The sequence below is a fragment of the Capsicum annuum genome, chromosome 3 (assembly GCF_002878395.1).
Source record: "Capsicum annuum cultivar UCD-10X-F1 chromosome 3, UCD10Xv1.1, whole genome shotgun sequence".
Lineage (NCBI taxonomy): Eukaryota > Viridiplantae > Streptophyta > Magnoliopsida > Solanales > Solanaceae > Capsicum > Capsicum annuum.
The window spans coordinates 220,545,171-220,568,421 of record NC_061113.1 but is presented as its reverse complement, the minus strand read 5'-3'; the positions used below and the strand labels follow the sequence as shown (position 1 = coordinate 220,568,421).

At 35.3% G+C, this 23,251-nt stretch overlaps 1 protein-coding gene and 1 long non-coding RNA gene across 2 annotated transcripts; one reads left to right on the top strand and one right to left on the bottom strand.

Annotated features, from left to right (window-relative positions):
• Positions 1-10,831: 10,831 nt before the first annotated feature.
• LOC107863220 lies at positions 10,832-20,500 on the bottom strand. The gene is made up of 9 exons (XM_016709042.2): positions 20,098-20,500; positions 18,669-18,763; positions 18,101-18,180; positions 16,974-17,015; positions 16,744-16,871; positions 12,506-12,686; positions 11,949-12,127; positions 11,518-11,745; positions 10,832-11,416 (listed from the first exon to the last, which is right to left on the bottom strand). Exons 1-9 carry the CDS (start codon positions 20,268-20,270, stop codon positions 11,143-11,145), a joined length of 1,380 nt encoding a protein of 459 aa, XP_016564528.1. The 5' UTR covers positions 20,271-20,500; the 3' UTR covers positions 10,832-11,142.
• A 771-nt stretch (positions 20,501-21,271) lies between these two features.
• LOC124896787 lies at positions 21,272-22,112 on the top strand. The gene is made up of 2 exons (XR_007053251.1): positions 21,272-21,808; positions 21,883-22,112. It is a non-coding gene; the product is annotated as an uncharacterized LOC124896787 (long non-coding RNA).
• Positions 22,113-23,251: the final 1,139 nt, after the last annotated feature.

Sequence of the window (23,251 nt, the reverse complement as noted above, 5' to 3'; positions counted from 1 at the left end):
AACTATGTAGCCAGGATAGGTTAATATGTCTTTCTGCCAGTCTAGGGTTAACATATATATTTACACCTCATGAGTCTTCCTGCCAGATTAGGGTTGACCCAGCTATTATTAGTAACTTGTGGCACTATACTAGCACCCTTCCAATTAGGGTTACAGGCTGGACCCCAATCAATATATATTGGGGAATGTCGGTTAGATATAAGCTCCCACAGTCTCAATTTCAGTACTCAGTTCAGAATTCAGTTTAGAATTCAATTCAATTTTGCTTGACCATAGCATATGGTTTATCAGTTATTTAAGTATCAGATTTTAGTAACCCGATCTATAGACCAATTTAGTACTTTCTTTATGTGTGGTCATGCATCTTCAGTCTTTATAGTTTTCATGCATTTTACTCAGTGTCTCATACTATGCATTCAGTTAGTTATTACTCATGAACATGAACCCGTGCATATCAGCCTAATCCCATTTAGCATACTAGTACATTTAAAAGTACTGACCACATATACATTTTTTTGCGCTATGATGTCTTATATCATAGGTTCCGATGCTCAATTCGCTGATTGTACTTAGATTTTCTGGTGCATCAGCAGCAGCTGTCGTCGTGATCCTTTTCCTTTGAGGATGAGTTATCTTCTTTTCATTTATCTCAGTAGTTCAGTTATTTAGTCAGTCTAATTTAATTGGTGGCTTGTCCCATCAACTCCATAGTCAGACAGTTTAGAGGCTTTCAGATTAGTGCAGATGGTTGGTCAGTTTTTTTTCAATTGTGATTATCAATTTTTTTATCAGTATGTTTCCAGACAATTCTAAACCATGACTCAGTATTAATTTCAGTTATTAAAACCTTATGGCATTCAATTGAAATTCCGCATAAGTTATTTATCATTTTATTCAGTGCTCAGCTCATGGTTTAGCTTGTGGTCCCATGAAACTGTAAGCACCATGTGGCATTTAGGGTGTACTCCCAGGTCATTACACATCCACCATAAATTTTTGTCAGGGTTGATGGTTCAAAACAGCCCTCACTTCAACTATGGAAAAATCAAAAATCTTCTTTAAAATTTTGTTATCTGGTTTTAATTTTTTTTCTTTAACCAAAGCTGATAAACTCAACCCATCATTAGAAAAATTCATTATATATTAAAATTTCCTCACTTCATTTTCAAAAATGTAGGGAAATAGCTCCTCAAGGAGATGCAGCCATCCTTGGTTACATATTCTACTAACTCCACCATTCCAGACTTTTCAAAAATTCTAGAATCAAATACTCTTCCTGTCAGATTTGTTCTGTTCTCTAGTCAAAGATCTCCCTTCATCAACCATTTTTCCTCTTTTGGAGTCACTTTCTAGCTCTTATTCACCAACTTTCCTTTTCATGGGACCAGTTCCCTCAATTACCTTTTTTCTCACAGTAATGTATTTCTTAGAAGTTGGACTCCTTGATTTTGTTTGAGAGGACCTGGTCCTCCTTCCTTCTTAAGCTTCTTTTTTCTTCTTTTTAGTTTCCACAACAACATCAATATCAATCTTTTCATCACCCACACCAACTTCAACCACCTCCATATTTTCTTTCTCAATCATTATCCCCTTCTTCAACTTTCTTCTTTTATCAGTTGCAAATGTATTTGCTTTTATGGAATCTCCCATGAACTTTTTTTCCACGCTCCTTGTTCTGTAAGGCTTAGTTACTTTCACAATCTCCTTTATTTTTTCCTTCTTTTTACTTTTATTTTGTCTCTGCATAGACTAATTTAGAGGCAAGTCATCTTTATCAATCTCCCCATCCTCTATAAGAGTTTGAAAAAAGGAACTAGTATGCTCATCTGACTTAGGAATTGAGTTAAATGAAGGAAATACATTTTCATCACCAACAACATTTCTTTCATCCCTATAGAACACTCTCTTGGATCATTTGCCAGTAATATTAGATTCTCAGTGACCCAATCCTCTCCAACCAACTCACTACTAGGGGGGTTAGACTTTTTTACTGGAAGATCTTCATCAAAAAGGTGGGAAAAGATGGGGTTTGAGTCATAAGGATTGGGAGAACTAGGTTCGTTCTAAGTCTTAGAAGAGGCAACTATTTTTGGTTTTTCTAATGGAATAGAGGTTTGAGGAAATTCAAACTCTAATGGTGACCTAAAATCTTCACTAGAGTCAATGATTATGGCCTTCTTAGGATTGGTTTCAACAATTTCTAAGGATTCTTCCATGGTGGACTCAGCCATGGAAACCAGCAAGGAAGACGACACAATAGTTAGAGTTTCAGAGGGAGGCGAAGAGGATTGAATAGGCTCAAATTCATTTATATGGCTTGAGGATGAGGTTTTGTTAGATATTTTGGAAGAATATTTTCAAACAAGGAAAGGCAATTTTGAAAAGATTTGCTTTTGAGAGAGGTTTAAGACTAATTTTTGAAAAGTGAGTAAAATGGGGGATTTGATTTTGTATTTAAAGAAGAAAAAAGGTTGCAATTTTTTAGATTAAAGGACATGGGACGTGTCTGACCCCAATAGGTGCAACTTTTCATTTTTTATAGATTTGACAGTTTTCAGATGGTGGAAAGGCGTGGCTTTTCAGAAAAAAATTTATCCAATTTTAAGGATACACATGAATGATACTAACCTGTGGGATAGGACCAGGTCCCTTCTTTGCTTGAAGGAACTTCTAATTAGTGTCTATCTCATCTATTCTCCTTCAAGATAGCTCAGCATGCATGTATACCTGCAAAGGTATGGTACTGAGTCAGACCATATTGCACAAATTGAAACAAGGATACTTATCCCTTAATTATAGACAAGAAATGAGGAAATTAACCCACTAGATAGGTTAATTCATCTTATTCAATCCCAACCTCAGTTATTTTTTAAAAACTGCTCCTTGTGAAGAGCCTTTGTGAAGATATCAGCTACCTGATTTTCAGCCTTACAAAATTTCATGAAAATGACCCCTTTTTAACATTGTCTCTTAGGAAATAATGCCTCACATCAATATGCTTTGTCTTTTTATGCTGCACAGGGTTCTTAGCCATATTTAGAGCACTAGTATTGTCACACAATAGTGGAATAGTGTTAGAAACAATCCCAAAGTCCTTCAACTATTATTTTGTCCATAACAATTAAGCACAACAAGAAGCTACAGCCACATATTCAGCTACAGCAATAGAAAAGGCAACTAAATTTTGCTTGTTAGACTTCCAGGAATTTAGAGATGAGACTAGGAAATGAGCCATTCCTAAGGTACTTTGTCTATCAACCAAGTACCAAGTACAGTCAGCATTAGCATACCCCACTAAACCTAAATTGTCTTCAGATGGATGGAATAGGACAAAGTCCCCTGTACCTTTTAGATATTTAAGAATTCTTTTGGCTACTTTCAGATGAGACTCCTTTGGATATGTCTGAAATCTAGCACATATACCTACACTAAACACAATATCAGGTCTGCTTACCATGAGATATAACAAGAATCTGATAATTCCTATATACATGGTCTTGTTGACTGAGGGACCAGGTTCATCACTATTTGTCTTTGAACTAGTTCCAATGGGAGTATCAATTCGCTTAGAATCCCCTATGTTATACTTCTTCAGTAGCACCTTGATGTATTTTTTGGACAAATAATTGTATCTTGGGATGTTTGTTTAATCTTTAGCCATAGGGAGATGCTAATTCACTCATCATGTTTATTTCAAACACACTTTCAATTAATTTGACAAATTCATTACATAGGGATTCAGAGGTTGCTCCAAAGATTGTGTCATCAACATAAATCTGCACAATCAGTAAGTTATTTCCTTTGAACTTCAGAAAAAAGTGTTGTCAAATTTACCTCTTTTATGCCATTGTTTAGAAGAAACTTTGATAGTTTCTCATACCAAGCTCTAGGAGCCTGCTTCAACCCATAGAGAGCCTTTTTCCAACTTAAGCACATGATGTGGGAAATAAACATCCTCAAAACCTAGAGGTTGTTTGACATATACTTTTTCTTTCAGATTACCATTTAAAAAAGCACTTTTGACATCTATTTGGAAGAGTTTGAAACCCATATAGGGTGCAAAAGCAATAAGAATCATAATTGTTTCCATTCTTGCAATAGGAGAAAAGGTCTCATCATAGTCAATTCCTTCCTCCCAATTATATCTTTGAACAAAAAGCCTTGCTTTATTTTTGTTAATAGTTCCATATTCATCTTGCTTATTTCTGTGCACCCACTTTGTCCCAATGATAATTCTGTTAACAGGCTTGGGACCAGGTGCCAGACTTTACTCCTTTTAAATTACTGAAGTTCTTCCTGCTTAACATTAATCCAACCAACATCTTTTAAGGATTTTTTAAAATTCTTAGGCTCAACTTGGGACAGAAACCTAAGAATGCCATAAATTCCTGGCTTGAGCTCTTGTTTGCAACCTAGACTCTAAGGGAGAGGTCAAATTTTCAAGGGGGTGAGATGATTTATGCTTACAATTTGATCTCCTTGCTTGGGGTCTGTTGGAACTAGGTACTTAGATTTTTTTATCAGGTTCTTCTTGATGTCCCTTATCTATATCAGGATTCAGCAAATAGAGATCTGATTCATCATTTCTTTCTTCATCAGCAATTGTATTATTTTGTTCTTGAACCTCAGCTTCAGTTGTATCATCCCTTTGAATAGGAATAATCTCTTCTATATCAGAGTCTTCACTTTTATAAGTATCTTTAAATGTTTTTAATTCATCAAAAATTACATGCACACTTTGTTCCATACACAAGGTCTTTTAGGCTTTATTAGTGGAGGAGTAGCCTACAAATACAGCTTCATCACTCTTGGAATCAAATTTACCAAGCTCATTTTTCCCATTGTTCAGGACAAAGTACTTGCATCCAAAGGGTCTAAAATAATTAAGTTTTGTTCTTTTGTTAAAAATAAGTTCATATAGAGTCTTGTTTAAGATAAATCTAATCAAGCATCTATTGGTAACATAACATGCAGTATTGACAGCTTCTACCCAAAAAGTTTTTAGAATACCATATTTCAATCAATGTCTTGTTCTTTCTTTCAACCACTCTATTTTGTTGTAGATTTCTTAGAGCAGAAAAGTTGTGACTAATGTTATTTTCAGCATAGAATTCTTCAACTTTGCAATTCTCAAACTCAGTCCCAATCAGATCTAATCCTGCTATTTTGCAATTCAGCTTTACCTGAATTTTCTTAGCAAAGATCACTAGTACTTCATAAGTTTCATCCTTGGTTCTTAGGAACATAGTCCAAGTGAATCTTGAATAATCATCTACAATAACAAACACATATCTCTTCTTTTCTCTACTTTGGACTTTAACAGGTCCACATAGGTTCATATGCAACAGTTCACGGGGTCTTGTGGTGCTTACCTGCTTCTTCTATTTAAAGGATGATTGGTTTGTTTTTATTTAACACATACATCACAAACCTTGGTATTTGTAAATTATATCATTGAAACACCACGAACCAGGTCCTTTGAGACCAGTTTGTTGAGTAGAGAAGAGCTTATATGTCCCAGTCTTTTGTGCCACAATTAGCATTACTACTTTGAGCACTTAAATAAGTTAATTCACAACCAGCCCCTCAGTTTATATCAGCCACGTATATGTTCTTGCATCTTTAGCTTTGAGAATAACTTTTCCAGTCTTCAAGTCGGACACGGTGCACCCATCAGATAGGAACTTCACTTCATTTTCTTTGTCATAGATTTGGGATACACTTAGAAGTTTGTACTACAATCCATTAACATAATAAACATCCTCAATTGCATGATTTAATGATTTTCCAATCTTCCCAACACCATGGATGTAACCTTTCTTTCCATTGCTAAAAGAGAGACATTTACCTTGAAGTGCCTTGAGTGAGAGAAAACAGTTAGATCTTCCAGTCATATGCTTAGAGAATCCACTATACATAAATTAGCTTTGACTACTTTTCCTTACTCCCACCTGCATATAGAGACCATTTCTTAGATTTGGAAACCTACTTGAGTCTAAATTCCCAACAGGAAGACAAGGGAGTGATCATAGCTTTCTTTGCCCAACTAGGTAATTTGTTTTTCTTAAATATTGTCAAGGAATTAGATCCCTTGGAGAATGACTGCTTCTAATAAACATGCCTAGCAATACTCATTTTAACTCTAATCCATTCCTAACATACCTTCTTCTTTTGACCATCCTTACCACAATGAGTGCATAGAGGATTGTTAGCTCTATTACTATCAATAGAGACATACTTTCCTTGGGACTTAAGAGAGTGAGTGTTGTGCTAATACCCAAGACCTCTACCATTATTGATGTGCTGACTAGTTAGGTTTCCAAGAATCGTGAAAAGGTGGTCCATTTTAGGGATTTGTTAAGATCTTCTCTTATGCGGACCAGGTCCCTTTTTAATTCTTCATTCTTATAAAGAGTAGTCATAAGAAGATTTTGTGAATTCTTCAACTTTTCTTCAAGATCAATTTGTAGTTTGGTAGCTTCCATTTTGCCTTTCCCACCAGATTTAGCTTTCTTTTTCAGTTGATCCATCATATCATTGTTTTTAATTTTTAATTTTAAAGACTGTTCTCTTACTTTAAACAACTGAATAGTTAAGGCTAGTTTTTCATGCTCTAGAGTTTCTACCTTAGCTTCAAAAAAATCCCTCTTAGCAGTAAGCTCACATACAAAATCAATCAAGACATTTGCAAGTTTTTTATCTTCATAGAGAAATAATCATTCAAGTTCTTAATATCAAATAGAGTTATCTCATTCTCTTCTTCATCATCTGATTTTGCCATGAGAATAAAAAGAGGGTTGTAGGAGATTTCACTGTCTTCCATACTAACATAGAAGCATCTTCAGCCTTTTTTGATTCATCAGATTCACTTAAAATGTCTCCCTAGACAGCTAGGGCTTGTTTTACAGCATAATCAGTCGCAGTTTTATTTCTTAACTTCTTTAGGACCTGATCCTTTCTTTTCCTTTAGCTCCTCCTAACTTCAAATACTCTTGATAATCCATTTTGTGTGGTGGAAAATCTTTGATGAAATGTCCAGGTTTCCCACATTTGTGACAGACTTCAATAGTACCTCATTTCCTGTTGCTGCTTTTTTTCCTTTGAAACTGACCACTTCTCTCCATAGCCTTGACAATTTTTTTAGCTAAGTAGGCAACTTCAGCATCTTCCTCACTAAACTCAGATTTTGAGGCTTTTAAGGCCAGTGACTTTTTTTTGTCTCTTTCTTCTCCCTGTTATTTCTTCAATTCATGTGTTTTTAGGTTCCCAGTTATTGATCTATGGTAAGTGTCTTTAAATTTCTAGCCTTAATTATAACATTAACTTTGCTTTCCCATGACTTAGAAAGAACTCCCAAAATTTTCCTCACTTGTTTATGTAAAGGAATTATCTCACCAAGGAAGTGCAACTCATTCGTGATTGAAGTAAATCTTGTGTGCATCTCTTGAATGGTTTCACCCTCCTTCATAGAGAAGGCTTCATACTGAGTGGTCAACATATCCACCTTCGATTACTTTACGTCAGTTGTTCCTTCATGAGCTATCTTCAGGCAATATCAATTCTCCTTGGCATTTTCACGAGTAGAGATACGATTGTATTCATCTAGTCCTATCCCACAAAACAGCAATTTCTTAGCCTTGTAGTTCTTTTCAATCTTCTTTCGATCTTCATCATTATATTCTCTCTTAAATTAATAATCATTCTAGTTATATCCCTTTCTTTGACTTCCCTTACTGGCACATGAGCACAATCAAGTATCACATCCATCAGCTCACTATCTTCGGCTATAAAAAAGTCGTACATCCTAGTTTCCACTACCCATAGTATTGACCATTGAAACGGGTTGGCCTAGTGGTTGATTGTCCTTCCTTCGGATTAGGTGGTGCTGCCATGATTAAGAATTTACTCTAGGTGTGAACCTTTTAGAGTAATCTGGCTCTGATACCAATTACTGAAATGCAGGGATCCATCACCATTAAGTTACCAGGTCCCTAAAAGGCAATATATGACAAGCAAACAAAACACAAGGGAAAAAATAAAAAGTAAATAACAAATCAATTTTTGTGGAGACCTCCTTGCTCAAGGGATAAAAACCACGACCTGTACTCACAAGCTCTCAAACTCCATTATATCATAATCAATCACAATTATAGACTTCATTTGAACTTAGCTCTAAGTTTCACTTGATTGTAATGACTCTATCACAATCTACACTTGACAACTCTGTCAAAAGCTGTCTCAGAATTGACTAGTTCTAGCCAATATGACTTAGGCAACTCTACCTAAGAAACTCAAAAGCAAAACAAAAATGTTACTCTCTATCACTGGAGTAAATCAATTACAGGATCAACTCAAGAACACATGTGAGCAATATGAAATATTTGATCTTGAGCTATTAGGGTTTTTTCATCACACTAGAATACTTGAAATTGCAAAAACTATTGAGAAATGAGTATCCTTATGTATTTATAGGAGCGTAGAAATATATAATCAAATTTTGATTGGACCAAGTGTACATTCTGGTACGTTGTGCACCTGCGGAATTGTTGCACCAGTGGACAAATCTATGCAGAGTGTAACAGCTATGCTTTGGCAAAATAAACAACAGACCTGGCCCTCTGAGTATCATCTTGTCATCTTTAGAACATGAACACTAGGGTTCAACATAAAATCTGATTAGACGAGAATGTGTGCTTCTCTATCGAACTATTGAGTTAGACCCCCATTGGATAGACAGGGGCGGAGCTACAGCCTATCAAGGATGGTCAAGCGAACACGCTTCGTCGAAAAATTACATTGTATCTATAAGTAAAATGTTGTTCTATTTGGTTAAATATCATCTGTTGAACACCCTCGACACATCTGAAGAAAATAGCTCAGCGGTAAAAGGTCATTAGCAAAGGTCAAGGGCACTACGTGCATGGGTTCGAATCCCAACAACTACCAAATATTTTTACATTTTTAGCATTTTCAAGGGAGTTCCTATTTTATTGAATACCCTTCCTAAAATTTCTAGCTCTGCCACTATGGATAGGTGCACATGATGTGTAAGAGGTGTGGTCAACAAATCATATGATTGAAGAAATAAAAGTTGCACAAATATGTCACCATCAACCAAAATTCTTTTGGATTGTTTCGATATCTTGGTACTGATTTCCCAAAAAGGAAAGAGAGATTCATAAAACAAACATAACATTTGAAGGAATTATCAAAGTAAAAACAGACTTTCCACACTATTTTTCAAACAAAGATATTTTCCACAATAACATGCATGTGATGAAATTTATAGCATCATGTAACATTTTAACTGCCTAACTATAACAAGCATGCGTGAATTGACAGCCAGAAGATTAATGTAAGTAAACAGCTAAGTTTTTTCTTGCTGGAAAATTCATGAATAAGTGGATTTTCAAAAGTCGATAAATTCTTGTACTTTGCCAGATTTATTTAAGACCTACAATTTGTACCTTTTTCTTTTATTTCGTCAATAATGGCTAAGTCGTCAAAAGTTAAGTTTTATAGTGCTAAGGGCCTCTGGGGGGCTTCTAGTACCGACACAGACTCTGATTTCTTATGGCAGAGCAAGAGGAGATATATCATCAATATGATGATTTTAATTGCTTTGATTGATAGGTTTTATGTAACTAAAAGTAGAAAAAACTATAAAAATTAGAATAAATGACGCAGTAGCAATAAGTGCAAGAATTTTACTTCCATAATTTCATCAGTTCTTTACTTTGCATAACTTGGAATTCAATCCCATAGATATGATAACTTCCCATATTAAAATAAAAAAAAATACCAATCTCTTTAATCTCCAAATTTTACGTATTTGATCCCCCCCATCTCATCCTTCTTCTCCACCCCCCCCCCCCCCCCCCGCCACCCCCCCGCTCCCTCACCCCCCTCCCCCCGCCCGTTTCCCCACCCCTCAATTCTCTTCTTCAATGTCAACCACCATATCATCTCCATTTTTTATCCATTTTTATTTCTCTATTTTTGCAGATTCCCACAGCATCCATTTCCAACAAAATTATTTCTTCAAGACATCTTTCTAATCACCATCATTCTTGAATTTGTTTTCAAACTCAAAATGCATAAAAAGCTTGAAAAGTTAAAAATAAAATATTATTATGAAAATATTTGAGGCTTTGTATATCATATCGATCGTTGACATTAGTATTTTTAAGATTTGATTTTGAGTTATTTAATTTCTTGCAAATCTGAATAATTTTCTGGAGTTTTGAAATTTTTGGAACCATTTTTCTTGCCAACCAAATTTCATTGATAGACTTGAAATAAAATCACAGGCCCTAAAATTTTGATTTGTTTGATTGAATCATCAGCCTTCAACACAAAATGTACAAAAATTCAAACAATTTCACTATCGAGAGAATACAACAATTCTGTATGTATACTAAGAAAAAATTCACTCTATTTTTCAGCATTAACTTGACATAATTTTTTTCTCTCATGATGAAAAGATAATTTTCTAATCAAGAAAAAAAAGAAATAATAGTATTGGGAGAAAGATATTATTGAGAGAATTGAAGAGTATATTTCAACTTAAGCTTGATGTAAAGGTAAAAAAATGGTTGAAAATAGTTAGAAATAATGGCTGGAAAACTTTTGAAGAAGAAGAGAAAAAAATAAAAAATCATTGACTAAATTGTCATTCACGCGCCTATTAGAGTGATTCACTCTCTTTGCCATGTCAGCGAAAAGTGTCAAAATGACACACTTATAGCTACTTGAGGTGCCAAAAATGAACATGGTCCACTTAAAGTGCCAAAGTGAAAGATCGTGCCAAGTTCATGGGATTGTCGATGGGTTTGGCCAAAATCAAAAGTATACAAATCAAAAGTATACATTGTTACAATAATTTATAGGCTACAACAGATGCTGGGATTAAAATATCAATCCTGTGCCTAATCCTCATCCTCCCATAAAACCACTGCTTATGATACTGATCTATTTTAACCAATTTTTGCCTCAACCATTCAGCTAAAGCCTGAGAAAACTAACCATCTCACTAGCTACAATATATAAAGCCATTCAACAGTACTAATTTACATGTACTTATTCCTAGAATTACATTTTAAGCAGCTAACTGAGAAGGAACTAAACCTGGCCCGAGGTTGCTTAACAGGCTCCTCCTCGAACCCATCGGGCTGAACCTCGGTTCGACTGATAGTCACCAACGTTAGCTACAAATAAAGGATCCCTCTCCTCAAATGTTATTTCATCAACATTATTCCCAGATGGGCTTTTCTGATCTGTATGTTCCAGTTCTTTCGTCAAATCCTCCATTGTCTTCTTCAGAGTGGCTTTGCTCACGTGCCCAGACTCACCCATTGAGATACCAACCATAGTAATCTTTGGAAGGAGTGGTGATGGATGTAGTTCTTTGTATTCCCTGACAGTATTAACCGATAAAATCTTAGATTCTTGTCCAAAAACAGAATGAATCTTAAAATGGCACATCTTATTTTCATGGAAAAATATACTGAATGGGACCTGTTATCTTGTATTATCTGCTGCTTCTGTCCTTTACTCCATGCAGGAGTCAACCAGCCCCCAAAAGGGAGCCGGATATCCAGCCATAGTGGCTTCTTATTAGAGACAGTATCTTCTCCCTCAACTGCTGAGGTACCGATGCACTGTAACTGCTTATTATTAGCCTCCAAAGGAGAATTATCAACATACCCTGAAATCCTACACGCTCTCCGGAAAGAAGCTGTGCTCCTGCAAAATCAAACAATTTTGGGGATTCAGATATTGAAATCAAATGTTTTTACCACCCAAATCTTTGCTCAGCATTAGGTCTAGCCACTGACAATGCGGCATAAAATGATGAAATACCATCAGTATTAACAGATTCTAAGGCATGAACCTAGTGAAAAGATCACTTAACCCTACAAAGGCACACTTGAAAGTCGATGAGCTACCTCTTTTCAAACGAATCAACCATGTAAGGAAACTTAGGTTGAATTCCTGTTGCTTTTCGCAGCCACCTATTCCCTAGAAGAACTTTATCGACAGCATGTAGAAGCTGAATTTCAGCAGCCTTTGATATAACACTCAAAGGTATCGCTGGTTGACCCACTTCATCAAGCGCATCTTGCACCTGTCAATCATTTAACCGATGGGTTGGTGATATTTTGTATTTTCCACAGCACAAAAAAATAAACTAATTGCTAAAGCCAATAAAAGATAAAACAGCAGGAAAAAGAAAATAAACCCAAGGGCTAATTGCTGATGGTGTATAGTTTGTTCAAGGCTATTGCCATTCATAAGATGACCACATGTGGTTGGTGAGATTTTCCTACCCTTCAAATCCATGTAAAAGAATTCAACAGATTATATTGTCCATCTCTCTTCAACCCAACCCAACCCAAAGGAAAACCAACTTAGAAAATTAATCACCATTCTCCTTTTAAAGTAAAATTCATCACTATTTGTATTGTTTCTTACACAAATTTTCAATCTCTAACCAGTAAAGTACCTCAGGAGGCTCCCACATGCCATCTCCCATCTCTTCAATTACTTCTGCAGCCAAGTTGTCATCAAAAACATCCCTCCGGCGTTGCATGTGTCTTGTTTGAATCAGTGAATGGAAATGCTGGTCAACAGATTCTTCAAGAATGTTATCCAACATGTTTTTGTCGAAGAAGTAAGGAGTATACCTGATAAGAAGATGAATAAAATCACATAAGATAACAAGGGGAAGGGGGGGGGGAGTAGACTAAAGATTGAAGCCGCAAAATAAAACAATTAATTGGGAATCACTATTTAGGACTCTTCTTAACAACGAGATTTTCAGAATAGCTTTGGACCAAAGGTGAACTGGAGACTCCGCAAAAATAGTATAAGTGGGCTGGACAGTCAAGATGGCAGTCATACTTCCATGAACTCTTGAGCGAAGAGTGGGACAAAGGCATTGTGTTGGGGTTTTGGAGCACTGAGAGAGGAATTGCGATTAAGGTTATTGTAAGTGTATAAAGGTTAAGGAGGTTAAGGGTGTTTGCTGGTAGGATGCATAGGGGTAGAGTGACTGGACCAGACGAGATTCTGGTGGATTGTTGGAAGAGCTCAGGCGGGCAGATATGGAGTGGCTGACAGAGTTGTTTAATGTTGTTTAATGTTGTTTTCAAGATGGCAAAGATGCCCGAAGCATTGAGATGGAGTACGATGATACCGTTGTATAGGAACAAAGGTGACACTTGCAACAATTATAGGGGTATTAAATTGTTAAGACACACTAAGACGATTTGGGAGAGGGTGGTGGAGATGAGAGCGAGGAGGGTCATGACCATTTTCGAGAATCAGTTCAAATTTGTGCCAAGACGCTCAACTACAGAAGTCATTCATCTCGTAATAAGATTGGTGGAGACGTATAGGTCGTATCGAGCGGAAGAAGGATTCACACAGTGCTTATCGACTTGGAAAATGCCTACGACAAAGTCCTTAGGGAGGTTACCTCCCTATGAAGGTGTACCTGTGATGTACACTAGGCCGATTAACAACATGTATGATGGAGCCAAGACCGAATTACGAACATAGGGAGGAGAGTCGGAGCACTTTCCCGTGTTCATGGGGTTGCACCAGGGATCTACAATTAGCCCCTTTTTATTTTCCTTGGTGATGGTTGTATTGACAAGACTTATTCAAGGTGAGGTGCCATAGTGTATGTTATTTGCGAATAATGTAGCTTTGATAGACAAGATTGGCAACAGAGTTAACGCTAAGTTCAAGGTTTGGAGACAAACCCTGGAGTCGAAAGGGTTCAAATTGAGCAGGACCAAGACTGAATAATTGGAGTGCAAGTTCAATAATGTGATGCATGAGACTGATGTGGAAGTGAGATTTGATACACGAGTCATCCAGAAGAGAAATAGTTTCAAGTATCTTGGGTCTATTATCTAGGAATGTGGAGAGATTAACGTGGATGTCACTCACCGTTATTGTGTAGGGTAAATGAATGGAGGCTCGCATCCAGAGACGTGTGAAAAGAAGGTGCCACCTAAACTCAAAGTCAAGTTCTACAGAGTGGTAGTTAGACAGCTATGTTGTATGGCGCGGAATGTTGGTTAGTCAAGAACTGAGAGGTTTTGGTCTATTTAAATTTGATTTCTCTCAAAATAAATTACCTTTCATATTTAGATTTCTCCCGAATAAACACCCACCTCTGATAAAAGTTTTGTACAATAAAGAATAACATGTAGAATCCACTTTTATTTTGTTCATTTTTCTTCATAAATCAAAGTCATCATATGACCGCATCTTCCATAAACAAATATTAAACAATTCATGCATTCAAAAAGATCCAATAGTACTGCTCACTAATAAATACGATAATACTTCTTTGTGAACCTCCACTATGAATATTGAAAATCGTAGCAACAAATAGGAATACAGTGGATATAGCTCATATATGAACTACCAACAAGTTTATAGCGAAGAAGTCAAAACCCACCCCTGCCCCCATTATTTTTAGTAACCACGAAAATCAAATTGAACATTCAACTGGGACCAGAAAGAGTGTATTATATTGAAGTTCCCAGAAAGTAAACATGGTGTTTTGAGTCTCTTCACTTTTAGGCCAGAAATTGCATGATTAGTCACTCGGTGCTTATCTCAAAATAGTGTTGTCAAAGGCTTCTTTGAGGCTCTCCTAAACGTTGAAGCTCAATTAAAGTCAGGTTGTACTAGTACAATTTGCAGCAAGATGCTTTAGTGTAGGCGTTAAGATACTAAGGTGTGCTACCTTATTGCCCCATGAGCTCTGTCTTTAATAGGGCAATAGAAGACACTAGATATTGGTTAAGGAAAATACATTAGCTGTCACAAAGCATAATGAAAAAAATGTGGTGATTAGGAAAATTTTAGAAGAAAACTAGCTCAAAAAAAAAAAAATTCAAACCACAACTTTATATGTAAATCAAGAAATTTGAAATGGTTTTTAAAGCTATTCACATGATTTACCTCATATAATCAATTAAGTATAAATATTTTTTTACTTTGGGCCAAATATCTATTGGTTGTGTTTGCAGTAATTTTACCTGCACTATTTTTTTTTATTTTTCTTCATTAGCACCTTTTTTTAAGTGTTAGTGCTTACAGCCCAGCAAACTTTGGCGCTTTTCTGCACTTTTTGCATTTGTAGATTCTGTGGACTACATTTTTTCACAATTGCATCATTCTAAAAAGCCATCAGTGAAATAGTCCACCTAACAGTTGCTTAGAGTGATAATTAACGCGTCCCACATTGATTACAAGGAAAACCCAAAAATACTTTAAAACCTCTAAGGTACTAAACTCACTGCCACTTGGTTTCCCATTGAATGGCTGTACAGTCTGTACTTCACGGTATACTGCTGGTATACAGGAGACTTTCCCATTATTAAAAAAAAATTGTCCTATTATAAAATTGCTTTCCCATTGAAAGGCTATAGGCTTATAGCAGTGCTTCAAAAATTGAAAAGCACAACAAGCGACAAGGTTCATAGAGCTTGAAACGAAAAGCAAGAAGTAAAGTGCATGCTTCTTTGAAGTGGAGCATTCAAGTTGAGAAAATCAAAAGTGCAAAACATACGTGAATTTAGTACTAGAATAATTATTTCTATTAAATAACTAATTAAAACATCCAATATGAATATTAATCCAACTTCTCAAAAGTTGAGATTGAAAGAGAAGTCGGTGATGGCTTTTAACGATACTCAATTATATATGTGAAGCTAACCGGTCATGTAAAAAATGGATCTTGGATCTAACTCAACCCTATAAGTATTTTTTTTTTTTTTTGACTTGCACCGGGTGTCCGAGACTCTTCGAGTCCCGACTAATCCCGAGGGTGCACAGGCCCTCAGCAAGGAGTTTCCCGCAAGTGCACCACGGGTACTTCAGGTTTCACCCAGTCCGATGGCCCTCAGAAATTGTTTGCACCCAGTGGGTATCGAACTTGAGACCTTGAAAGGGAGCACCCCAAAGCTCAAGCCAATTACCCAACAGGCCAACCCCTAAGGGTTACTCAACCCTATAAGTTATTTCAGAGGTGGACTTCCCAAGATCATATAAGGAGGCAAACAACACACTGATGTGGGACTCTAATAAAATGCTTGACTTATATTTATTTCATTCTAGTCATTGGGGTCAAGCTCCATTGTAAATCTTTAGCTCTATGGTTCAGTCTCATTCATGTAAGTGATACAGCTCTTGCAGTGTCAACGTGATCTTACATTGAACTGCGTCAAGTTGGTCAGCATTAGGAGCATTCAAATTTTATTCTATATCAATTATTGATTGATAGACAAAACAGAGAGAAAAATCGAAGGTACTTCTTCTTTGCAGTTTTGGTTGAATGTCTCAGATTCTTTTACAGTTCTGAATTAAATTAGCAAAATAACTCTAATCTCCTAGTTAATCGTAATCCTCAAGATTACAAAAAATTTCATCTGGTTGACAATTTATTTCTACAATAAAAAAAAATTGATGGGTTCATTTGGCTGACAAATTTATTGGGATGAAAACCAATCAGCTATCTTACCATTACCATGAATCTAAAGATGTTTGCACCGTGCAGTCATAGACTAGTATAGACATATTGAGACACTGATATATATCAATAACCCAAATTGGGCTCTGGTTAACAAGGCTAGTATGAAATAGGATGATAATATAAGTGAAGCTCCAGATGGTGCATATCAGAAACACAAGTGACCGTACAGAAGAAGAAAAATATACCATTTTATACCATCTGTAGTTGCTATAGCAATATCTAAGTTCTGAGCACTGAAAACAGGAACACCGTCCACCTTTCTCCTTCCATCTGACAGCTGCATAGCCTTAAGTAGTTTGTTGGCTTCCTTAACCTGGATGTGCAGCAAATATTTGCAGGGATTTTAAGCTGATGAATAAGTAGCTTTAACAGTTAAATTCCAGAATCAAATCAAGATCTCAAAACAGTATCAAACCTGTTTCTCATTGGGAACAAATTGGAACAAGTGTGGTTTTTCCTGTACAAAAAATTAATACGGTGGTAAAATTGCTTATGGAAGATGATAACATCATGAAGTTTCCAGTAAGGGTTAACAGAGGAAGGACAAATTTGCGCCACTTTTATAACATTAAAGGAACACATGGACCGATAGTATAACATTAAGGGCATATATGGACCAATGGGCATATAATAAAGGGCAATACTAAATTTTTTTCAATAGTAGAGGAGCATATGACCCTTCTCCCATAAAAAAAAAAATTGTACCATTGTTAATAGTTCAAGGCTTTAAGCTATAATTCAGTAATAGGGAAAAACAATTTATGGTAAAAACCAAAAGAGAGGGGGTTGGGGGTTATTGGTAGGAAGTCATCTTCTAAACCATGTTCAATTAGTTTGATCAATCGCAACGTAGATAAACAAAATCTAAATCAGTCTCTAGCTAAACCATAAAGCAGTACTACATTCAAATGTTCAATATGATTCTAATCCCAGATCTCTCACACACATTGTGATGCTTCTCTCCAATTCTTTCTTGTTCAAGATTAGTTTGTTTCTTCTACAAGTTCTAGTTGTTGGATCTTAACCTGAACTCATCGTAATGACTCTATCATCCTTAATTCATACATTCAACCCCCATCCCCCCACCCCACCCCACCCCCACCGTTTCCAAAACCAAACAATCCTTCCTCTTTGTTTTGCTTTCTTTGCTTTGGCATTTGCTTGACTTTAGTGTAAATTATTCACCACCAGATATTGATGGAAATATGATCAGAAACATAAAAATTAACTATCATCCTTAATTCTTATAACTGTTTCTTTTTTCATTTAAATGCAAAGTGGTGATAAATATCTGCTTTCTTTGCTTTGATATTTGCTTAACTTTACTGTAAATTATCACCCTCAGAAATTGCTGGAAATATGATCCGAAACATAAAAATTGAAATATTACAGTTAGAATACATTAGTCAAGTAAGCACACTATCCATTTACCAATCAGTGCCCTTTTAGTACAAACAGGGGGCAATTAACCTCTGTAAAACTAACTGCTCCAATTTCAAAACAAAATACACATCATATTCACAATTTTGACCAAGACCATACCTTAAAATGTTCATATGCTAAATCAAGACGGCATGCACCCACCACTCCACTAGGAATATTCAGCTTTTTAACATAAGAAACTGAAAAAACAAAAAAGAGAGCATGTGAGAGATCTCAACAGATAAATCACTGAAGCAAGATATGAGGGACTGCCTCATCAACGAATTATTCATTTTGAGGGAAAAAAATATACAAAAGGAATCCAGTAACATGAACTTATTCAGTTTCTCTTTTTCTTTTGTTTTATAAGCAAAAGAAAGAGTTTGAGTAACATGATTTTATTGGATCAAAACAGATAAAAAGAATTTGAATTACACGAGCCAAGATTTAAAGGGATATTTTCCAGCAGTCGAACCACAACTACAAAGGGAAAAAAGGGGAACAGAGACAGAGGGTTTAAGCTAAGGACCTAAAGAGTTCAAGATTATATTGTATCAGGCATCTTATTACTTTATCAAGAGAAAAAAAACAGTGATGCATATCCATATATGAGATTAATATGTTTCCTGGGAGTGTGGCGGCACCATATAAAAAACAAAAATAAATATCTAACTGGTTCAAATAAGACCTGCATCACCGAGATCCATAAAAAAACGGAATACTGGACCATTCCTTTCACTCTTAGTAACTGCTGCAAACATTTTCTTCAGCCATTCTGGCGTCCTGGATATACAGAATTAATCATATAAATAACACAAAACACTCAACATAAAATCTATTCGAAATACTGACTAGTATGAGAAGATACAATGAAGATAAGATAGTGACACTAAAGATCACTATACTTGTGCAAACACTATATATACACTGCTGTTTACTTAATACCAAAACTTCAGCACATACCAAATAAGCTATGATCTCTCGCTGATCACTGCACCTCCAGGTCATAGAATAAGAATAATAACCACGAGTAGTTTACTCATCCCAAAAAATGAAAGATTCAAAACAGAGATAAGACACCTCTTGCTTCATGAAAATAGCATATTCGAGAACAAAAACGTAATGGTTTTTCTTATGGGGCTGCAGATCAAATGGAATGTCGGCAAAAAATTATCAACCAATGGTTTTTAATAGCCTCTTCATGGCCTCCATTCATTCCTCTACACTCAATTATGCTATGAGTAGTTTCAAGTTTACTAAGCAGGCAAACTAAACTTTGTTCTACACGCAAAATATGACTAGCTTTCTTAAACCTTTTGGAGTCTTAGATGTCTTATGACCAGTAACGACTAATGCCCCCATTCTTCAGTCATGCCCTCAATAAATAGTTAGAAAAATCTGGACTTATTTATCTAATCTTCCAAGCCATTGAACAGCCTTGTGACTTCTTCTGGAAAAGTTGATTATTGACACTTCCAAAGGATAACTTTGGAAGTGATAAACTCATATTAGAGCTCCAAAATCTTTATTCTTATTTCAATGCTTTATGACCTTAACTTAGAAGTTCGTTAATTGAATCCAGAGTAATTAGAACATATTCTTCATTTTCTTTCCCTGTTTCTTCTTGTTGATAGCATTCAAGATGTCACACTTATGATTCTTTCTTTACTATAACCATGGTATCCAGGCCAGCTTGCGCGCACCTCAATTAATTCCACGAGATAACTACCGCTACCACAAGCAACAAGTACCACGTAACTCTGTCAACCAAGCCTCCGACAAACGGGAAGAAATCACCTAGTAATTTTGCCTGAGATTTGAACCTGCGACCACTTTCATTTACCACTACTATGCCACACGCTTGGGAGCCACATTTATGATTTTTGTATGTACTATAGTTTTTTTTTTTCTGAAAATGTATTTAGCTGCTTCTCATCTAGACATCCCTAAAAGTACTTCATGTTACAATTCATTTGAACTAATCATGTCACGCCCAATACTAATGTTTTCTCAGTTCCTACTGGTACCAAAACACTGCAACAGAAGACAAAAAGATAACTAACTTGTCCGTATTTTATATTGATTTCAAACATAATCTGACATGCCAAAGCTCAAACCTTTTGGAGAGAAAGGGAATGTCAAAATGGGTAGATACAGCCATAAGACCGGTCCCGGAGAGGTCACACATGCTGAATACCTGACCAACAAACGCTGGCCCACCTTTTCCGGTAGTGTTGAGCCCAGATATTCTCACCGAAGATGGAAAACCCGACCCGGAATCCGAACGCATGTTGAATTCAACGGAGGAAAATTGAGGTGGAGAATCCGAAAGGGGTAGAAAAGGGAGAATGAAGGAAAAAGGATTTTGGATGAAGGTGGGAGAGGTTATTATTACTGCCACGACGAGGTTCACTCCGCACAAGCCAATGGACCAGTCCAGTACGGACCATGTTTGGGGGAGATTTGCAAAAATTTGGCCCAATAGACTCCGTCCGTATCAATCTTGTTCTATTTTAAGAGTCGACATTAACAAAAATATCAGTTTTTGCCGAAATATTAAAAATTATAGGATTTTATCGTAAGAATTTCAAATGTAATTTAAAATTTTATTTAAAAAGTGAACAAAATTTCACTTCAATTTCTCTCACAAGAAATTAAAAAAGCTTCAATTTATTTTCAAAACAAATACAAACAATTTCAACTTCAAAAAAAAAAAATCATGGTTAAATACTTTTTAAATGCTTACCTTTATTTTTTATTATACTATTTTTAAAATATAAAAGTGATTATTCAATGTAGATTTCTTAGTATGTGTTGATAAATATTTTAAAGAAAATATATAGTTAAATAATATTATGTATTTTATTTTTTATATCATTAAGGCAATCTGAACTTAATCCAAATATTATTTTTCTAACTTTTAATTCAACTTCAATACAAATAAAAAAAAACTCATCCTCGATAGGAGTAAAAAAATGACTCTAGTTTATTAATCTAACACTAGGTCAAAAGTCAATGGGAAAAAGAAACAACAAACTTTGTTGGTTTGTCAATGAATATTTAAAAAAAGAAAAAAAAATGTACTTTCTTCTGTTATCTTTTGCATTAAAATACATAAAAATTAAAAAATATTATAATATTAAAAGAAAAATACAATCAACATACGAACATCAATTTTATTTTATTTTACAAAAATCAACAGACACTTATCGATAGATAAAAAGTACAAAACTATAGTTGAAGATCTATAAACAAAATTAACTCAAGTATAAAAATTTAAAGTGTCGCATACTTCTAAAAACGAGTAATCTTACCAACTTATTTACTCAGTATTTTTTTAATAAATTTTTCCAGCCCTTAGATCATTTTATTATCAGCAACAGCAAAATAAAAGGTCAAGAGGCTCAGTTCTAAAACAAAACCAAAAAAGATTGGGCCCAAAAAAAGATCCGATCCAAAAAAAAAGAGTAAAACGAATTATTTCATAAAAGAATACATATATATTCCATTTGTCTTAAAGAGTACAAAGTACTCTTTCTCTCATCTTGTCGCCACCTTGCTAGTTGAAACATGTTGTCGGAGTGTTGCCGATAAAACTTGCAACTGAAGTTCTTCCTTCTCTGGGTTGTTTTCAAGCTTGAGCCTAAGATAGTGATTATTGAGCTAAATCTATCCTATTCAATATTACATAATGAGATTCTTTCTATACATTTCTTTCTATTTTCTTTTTCTTTCACTGATCCCCAGCTAACAATATCGTAGGTGGTCGGGGTTTAACCTCAAGGAACCGTAAAAGATACATTGTTTCAATCAGATCTCGAGATACCAGTGCGTCCCCTACCATGTTCCTTCTCTTCCTCTTTTTTCTTTCATTTTTTTGACCTGTTCTTCTCTATTTTCAGGTGGAATTGAGAGTGTGGCAGGCTCAATTCTTCTGCATCTTCAACTGGTGATTCATGACAGTGCAACACCCCAATATTTTTCCTTTTTGGTGAAGGTTTTTGATAGCTAAAGCTTTTTAGCCTTAGCTTTTAATTGCACAATTATAATATCTTCTTTCGGATATTCTCTTCCTTTTTTCATGTTGTGTTGATAATTTTGGATGACTATAGTTATGTAAATATTGCTGGTACATTCATGCTTCTGAACCTTGAGTAAATTTCTTACTTTTCAGTAATTATGTTTCTTCTCTTTGCTCCTCATTGTGGTATTATTTTGCATGCTTTTATCTCGATGTTTGGAACTTGTGCATTATCCATGTTAAGCAATCTCTTTGTGTTTTTACTAACTCATGAAAACTGTGGAATTCCTTTGTCAATTGTGATCCAATCACCTCATTGGTTAAAGAGTCTACCACAATATTTCCTTCTCTAAATATATGAATGACCGCAACATCTAGCTCCTATATTTTCTCCCAAACCTCCTCCATCATTTCTGTTAATTCCCATGAAATTTTTCACTGGCTCTGAATCATCTTTTGGAGATCAAGGGAGTCTGTTTTAAGAATGAATTTCTTTATCTTCTTTTCATAACAGTACTCCAAAGCTTCCTTTATTGCTAATGATTCAGTATTTCTACTCAATATTTTGTGTTTAAATGTTACAAAATTGAAAAAGTTAAAATGAAACGGGGTTGAAATGGGGTGTCAAAATGAAAGCTAAAGACAAGTTAAAAGGAGTTGTATATGTATTTGGCCTACAAATTTAATTGATGGAGTGACAAAGGATCAAGGAAAAATTAGACTTCTAAATCAGGGAAGAGATGGTAGAGCAAAAAATGAGAGGAGATATTGATGTTTACTATTGTTAAGCATAAAATTGATTATACTCTCAGACCTTCATAACCTCAGTCGTGTTATTCAATCTTGATCTCAAATAGGTTAGATATAATGTTCATGACAATCTTTTGCATCACTTAATATAATCCTATAAATAATATATTGGATAATACATTTTACACACTTGAACACACTATTTTATCCCTTTTTGATTTCGAAGGGTTTGAAAAAACATTGATTTTTGACTTTTTAAACTATTTTAAAACTTTGAAGAAAATTTGAAACAATTTAAGAAATTACAGAGTCGACACTTGATTTTTGAAAAAATATCAAGAAGAACTAAAAGTATTTTAAAGACTTGAAAACAGAAATAAATACTTAAAATTAGAGAAAATGGAAAGATTCAGGTAACGCCTTGAGAAGGATTTTAAGGCACCCAAAAGTGTCCGTTAAAAAATGAACCGAAAAGATAATTTTTAACTGATCTATAAAAA